Genomic DNA, 6,335 nt, shown 5'->3' with positions numbered 1-6,335 from the left:
AGGTGGCCAGGATGCCCTGGGAACCAGCCAGGAGCTGCCAGAACACTGGTGGGGAGAGGCTGAGGCCGCTGCTGCTTAGCGGTAACAGCCCTCGGGTGGCTTGCTGGGCACGTCCGGAGGTTTTAAGGGAATGCGCTGGGCAGCTGCCAGCTCCAGCGCGGATGGCAAGAGGTGCCCACCTCTTGCTGCCACCACCCCGAAAGCTGCTCTTTGCTCACTCCCAGCAACCAAAGCGGGTGGGATCTGCACGACCCACCGGGCAACGCCAGCACACTCCACACAGGTCAGCATCAGCTGCCAGAGGAGCCACAGACATGGGGCCCCTGTGACAGAGCCACCCATGTTCCAAGTGCTATACAGAAGCCATCCCGCTTTGCATTTTGAGCAAAACTGGTCAAAAACCATGTAGCAGACTGTGCCTTGTCCAAAGGCCTCAACTGCTAGACTGAAGCACCTATGACCTCTGGAAACATGTGGATACCTAGTAAGAGATGGCTAAAAACAGCCCCAGCACCAGCTCTCCCACTGTCACTCTTTACTGCCTTTTACTTCCATGTTTAATTCCAGTGACAAATTTCACTCCTGAAAACACCTCCCTGCAACCAAAAGGTAGAAACTTTACCTCCAACTAAAGGGTTAAAAGCAGTGATTGACTGCAAGATCCACAACTTGATGCCATTTCAAAGCTCTGAGCCCCCTTTTCTCCTCCTTCCCCCCCAGGCAGGTTTCTGATGAGGGGAAGGTAACAGGAAAAGGACCTTGAAGCGACCAAGCTGGCATGAAGGGCTGGAGAAAAGGCTTCTCCCCACCGCTGCAGCTACCCCTCCTCTTGTACCCCTACCTCTTCTGCTCCACCCCTGCCCCCGTTCGCCTGAAAAGCAGTAAAATCTACACAAAGTTTTATTGCAATCATACAAGGGGGTACATCAAGGGTCAAATACAACAGGTACCACGATGCAATTTTACATTTATTAAACTACAGTTCAAAGCACAAATTTACACGTTCTAAATACACTGAACACCTAATGAAGTCACACTGGTCTCCCCACTGACATCCGATACAGCCGGGCAAAAGACAATAACTTTACAAGACTTTTCTAACAGGAATCCTTAGTATAAAAACTGTGTACTTGTATGTAAACGGTTGAAGAACCCAGGTGATGGGTTTCCATCTCCACTAAGTCATCCATTTTGTTGCATATTTAAACGCTCAGGGGTTGAATGAACTTGATTTTGAATTTGGACACCGTCTAACCCTCCCGCCCCCCGGTGAACTGGAGCTGCAGCTTGTTTTGCCTGGTCCCCATTAGCTATCCCTATTTTTATTTCAAGTTTTGAAGAGAATGAATTGAATTCAAGATTGTTCCGTTTCTTCCCACGCTGGAATGTTGACCAGACAAACTACAGACTGGCAACTGCAGGTCTAAATGAAGCGTTAATGCCTGTTTAAGCTGCAGCGGAAAAGCGGTCTTCCGGGCCCAGCGGAACGCACGAAGGCACAAAGAAGAAGTTCTTCATCAGTGTGTCTGAAGCGATTCCAGCATCGTGCATCTCATCCCTGCAGCAGGAAAGGACAAGAGTCATAATGAGGAGTTTTCAGGCACAGGTTCACATCCAAAACCAGCCCAGAACGCAGCAGCCGAAGGGAGAGTGCGAGCGCTTGGCCAGCACGGGAAGGCTGGGACGCCCCGCTGGCCAAGCGCAGGGGCCATGGCTACCTCAGTACAGGTTGGCCAACACCCCCCTCAGCGTGGGCGAAGCAGCGGTGCTGCCCTCCCCGCCCACAGCGACCATGCGAGCACTGTACACGAGCTGCCGTTACTAGGAGCGGGGAACCTCGGCAGCCAACACCAAGCTGTGAGCGGGGAACCTCAGCAGCCGACACCAAGCCGTGAGCGGCTCTGACTCAGCGACAGCTACCATTTTTTTCCTTTGTCAGCCCTGAGAAGTTCTATCAGCTCAGCCTTGGCCAAGTCAGAGCAGCGCAAATCCAAACTGGAGGCGCGCTCGTGCCCAGCTGCACCTTCCCACATCTGCCCTCAGACGCAAGAGTGTGCGCTTGCGGCCAAGCGTAGCTTGAAGCGAAAACCACCTTCCTGCTACCAGGGGCGTTCTCTTACCAGTCACTGAAAGACATCATGTAGTAGATCAGCGGCCTTTGATAGTCGTTAAAGGCAGACTGTTCACCTAGGGTACCGGAACCCATGTTATCAAAGATCAGCCAATCTCCAACACTCAGTTCGGGAAGAAGACAGCTTTCCACAATCTGATCAAGCTCATCACAGGATGGACCCCAAAGGCTGCTTGCGAACAGAGGCTCATCTTCCTTGTATTTCTACAGGGAAATGAGCCAGGTAAGTCAGGCTTCAGTTTATTTAGTAAGAAAACTTTCAAATATAAAGAAGTAATTTTATAAGTGTATACTATTTCATACGTATGACACATTAAATAGATAACAATTGTAGGGGTGATAAGGCCCCTCTCTGAAAAATCATAGAGCCACAGAACGGTTTGGGTTGGAAGGGACCTTAAAGACCATCCAGTTCCAACCCCCCTGCCATGGGCAGGGACACCTTCCACTAGACCAGGTTGCTCAAAGCCTCATCCAGCCTGGCCTTGAACACTTCCAGGGATGGGGCATCCACAGCTTCTCTGGACAACCTGTTCCAGTGCCTCACCACCCTCTCCGGGAAGAACTTCTTCCTGATATCTAATCTAAACCTCCCCACTTTCAATTTAAACCTGTTACCCCGTGTCCTGTCACTACAGGCCCTTGTAAAAAGCCCCCCCCAGCTCCCTTGTAGCCCCTTCAGGTACTGGAAGGCTGGAAGAAAAACATGGAAGTGCTCACCTTGTGAACCTCTGGGATAGCATTCAGTTTCTCAGACAATTTACTTGCAAAAGAACCATAAACACCATCATTTATGTAATATGTAAATACTGGTTCATCATCATTCCTGGTTTGCTCCACTGGAAGGCAAAAAAGAAGTTGTCTTGCATGCACTTTTTGTCATAAGTCAGAGTGCAAAAGGACTACTGAAGTCAGCTGCTTTCTCCTGAGAAGGGGGCTCCGTATATACTGGAACGGGAGAACTACGAGCAGAGTAATGCGTGTGAGACCAGATGATCAATTCGGTCGTAGCATTAAGCGTGAGGCTTAATAAAATTAGCAGTGATTATTACTGAAAGCGTTAAGAGCATAAACCCAATTTCTACATCAGGGGAGAGGCAGCTCGCTCTGCGATACCCTTCACGTTGCTGTACCACAGAGCCTGCTGCCACACCTTCTGTGGAGCGGCCAGTGTAGGTTTGACCCTGCAGAAGTCACGCCTAGCAAGGAAACACGGAGCACCACACACGCGGAACAAAGGCGGCAAAACACAAATACCACAGGGCCAGATCCCAAGAGGCAGATTACAATGCAAGCGTACAGAATGCACTAAATACTTGGAGACAAAACGCATCCAGCCTGAGTCGAGGCGGGCAGTTACCTGTACCAGTCCGTAGCGTGCAAAGAAATGCGGCCCCTTACCTCCAGAAGGCTCGGCGCTCTTCTTCGCAATGATGTTAACTGCTAGTGTAAATGCAGATGAAACATAGTAACAGCCAGGCTCTGCAATCACATTAACACCAGATTCCTTGGGAAAATAGACATCCAGCAACGGCCTGATGACGTGATTAACCTAGGAAGTCAGACATAGGACCAATGAAACTCTGCTTATGGACGTATCAGCTGCACACGCACGCTTCCAACCAGCAACCCTTCTAGCGAGCGCACCAAAAGCTCACTCGGTTCCTCTGTCCTCCGAGAAGTGGAGGTCCAAAATTTACAGAACTGATCAGAAAACAGGTCCCTGTGGAACACTAAGGACTGAGTTCTGTTAGTCCGAGTACCACATCCCTCCTCCCAACCAGAGTTCAATCGTGGTACGCTCGGGGCTGCACAAGCCATTTCCAGCACAACAGATAACGCAAGATGACATATGAACCCAGAAGATCAAGGAAAGGGCCTTTTTGTGATCAGTTCTGAATGCTGTCGTTTCAGAAACGGAATTATTCAGTACTGACGCTCCAATCTTAAGCCAAGACTAGAGAGTATTTCGGACAAGTAACAGAACAGTTAGAACCAGGGAAGAAAAGCCCTGGTTGCTATGAGTGACTTCTCACTGAATGACTTCCACGGGCCTACACTCAAGGAGCTCGTCTTTAAGACGACGCAGCAGCGTGAACAGGTCACTCTGCTGCGTGCCACTGCGTGCTGAAGATCCCACCTGGGCCAAATCAAAGGCTAAACCTTTACTCTTCAGCCCTAAAGCAAAGTACCAGAAGCTTTCATACAGCAGCAGGCCGGTTTAGGATCCAAAGCATGCTAAGCAATCCTGGCCCAAACCACACAGTGCAGTAACCAGTGGGACAGCTACACCGCCAGAAAAACTGCATTGCCACCAGTAAAGTGGTTTAGAACAGTCATTCAATCTGACACGCTTAAATCAGCCTTCACCCAGTGTGAACAGGATTAAAAGGAAACCATGATCACCTCCAAAGACTGATTACACTACCCATGATTACAAATATTAACCAAATTATTTGGATCTTATGAATTACAGCCTAACATGGAATTTAGACTAGGATTCAGCTATCGATGTTAGTTGCAATCTGAAGGTTAAACACTTCAATTTCCTAAATCAAAGCAAGTTTTAACTTCCAATACATGGCATACCTCTTCCAGCTGAAGTTCTGAACCTGTGAAGCCCCCACCAATATCCAACATGTTCATCTTAAAGCCAAATTCTTCCTAAAATGCATAGGCAGAACATAAGTAAACGGACAACCATAGCTGTAAAAAATATGTCTTGTTGCTCCTTCCTGTGGCTGTTTTCTACGTGTTTACACTCCTGAGCACACTCAGCAGCCTAGTGATGGAGTAACAAATCAAGCACAGCTCCATCAAACCCTGCTGTAACAGCACCAGGATGGCAGGGGCCAGATACACAACTCCCAGGTAGAAGTCCCACAGCTACGCCAACTCCGATCTTGTGGCATTTGTTACATTCCGACCGTACTGTCGGAACGTTCAGGCGCATTCTGACAGAACAAAGTCAGAGGGATTTACAACTGTGCGTAACAAGCCTCGCAGGTGGTGCTTGGGTGACAGTTCTGCTGCGACCTGTCCGCAGGGGGATGGGCGAGAGCTGCTGTTCTGTTGCCCTCTGCACGGTACGGGTCACAGCTAATGCGCCGAGGGGAGCCAAGCGACTTGCAGCCTTCTCCATTGCGTTCATGAGCTTCTCATCTACAGCAAGACAGATGTTCAGAGAACATCTGGGGATTCTTGGATTTTGCAATGTGAGAAATACCCACAGAGCATGTAAGACTCTACAAGAGTCATCAAGCATCTAACAAATCCATCCCTCTTTTTTCCAAATTTGGATATTCCCCCCTGCAGTACACCACCTTTATTTCTTACAATGCTTATTTATCTCTGAGGTCACCAGATCAGTGGTTCCACCATAATAAATGCCAGCACACAAATGTTAATACACTTTAAGGAGTCAACTGTGCATTGGCAGGACTGAGATCTGAATCTCAAACAGCCTTTACCAAAAGCAGGAAGCTAATTTTTGATTTGAAAGTAGCACACAAGGCTGCTGCCTGCCAGCGGGACAGTATTTGTTAACCTTTCCCCACCATTAGGACTGTAAGGTTTGTTTTACCTCTACCACACGTCTCACAATGGAGTATTTAGTCCCTTACTAACAATTCAATTTCCTACACCAAAATATTTGGGAAGCAGTGTAGTTGGCTTGTTAGTACGATTAGAAGAGAACAGACCCCCTGCTGTAACACGTGTGTCTACATTTACTTACAGCCATGTCAAACACACACCGAGCATCAGATATAGCATGAATGTACGCTTGCAGTTCCTCGCAAGAGCCCGAAACGTGAAACCTGGAAGAAGTAAACAGACAGTCACTACACTGACCAAGCAGACTGTTTCACCATCTGATGCAGCAACGGAAGCTATGCGCTCCCCGGTGGCTCAAGACAAGCTTGCGCTTATCACACCGCCACTGTGCACAGCAGCAGCTCGGAAGATGATTACCCTCTATGCCACGGGATTTCTACTTGAGGCCTGTCTTGCTCGTAGCATTAGGAATGTCTTAGAATATCCTCATCTTATTCAGTAAATAAGAGATTTACTGAATCTTTCCATCTTGACTATCAAAGTGGTTAAAATGTAATCGCCAGCAGGTGCCAATGCCAACAGCACCTGTATGCAGTCTCGCTCTCTCAACCCCTGCCAGGCCTGCATACCCTCTCTCCCAGGCCATTCA

The 6,335-nt window shown here is 48.6% G+C and overlaps 1 protein-coding gene across 1 annotated transcript in view; it reads right to left on the bottom strand.

Moving 5' to 3' along the window:
• Nucleotides 1–884: 884 nt before the first annotated feature.
• The window catches only part of AZIN1 (antizyme inhibitor 1), a 21,350-nt gene continuing 15,899 nt past the window's right edge, over nt 885–6,335 (bottom strand). The window contains exons 6-11 of the mRNA XM_010159898.1: nt 5,868–5,949; nt 4,721–4,795; nt 3,533–3,683; nt 2,852–2,970; nt 2,121–2,335; nt 885–1,558 (exon numbers count right to left, since the gene is read on the bottom strand). Coding sequence (XP_010158200.1) covers nt 1,447–1,558; nt 2,121–2,335; nt 2,852–2,970; nt 3,533–3,683; nt 4,721–4,795; nt 5,868–5,949 — 754 coding nt within the window. The 3' untranslated portion in view covers nt 885–1,446. The remainder of the gene's footprint in view (nt 1,559–2,120; nt 2,336–2,851; nt 2,971–3,532; nt 3,684–4,720; nt 4,796–5,867; nt 5,950–6,335) is intronic.

This window comes from Eurypyga helias, unplaced genomic scaffold, assembly GCF_000690775.1.
Source record: "Eurypyga helias isolate BGI_N326 unplaced genomic scaffold, ASM69077v1 scaffold38119, whole genome shotgun sequence".
In the NCBI taxonomy this organism is placed as follows: domain Eukaryota; kingdom Metazoa; phylum Chordata; class Aves; order Eurypygiformes; family Eurypygidae; genus Eurypyga; species Eurypyga helias.
This window is presented reverse-complemented; position numbering and strand designations above follow the sequence as displayed.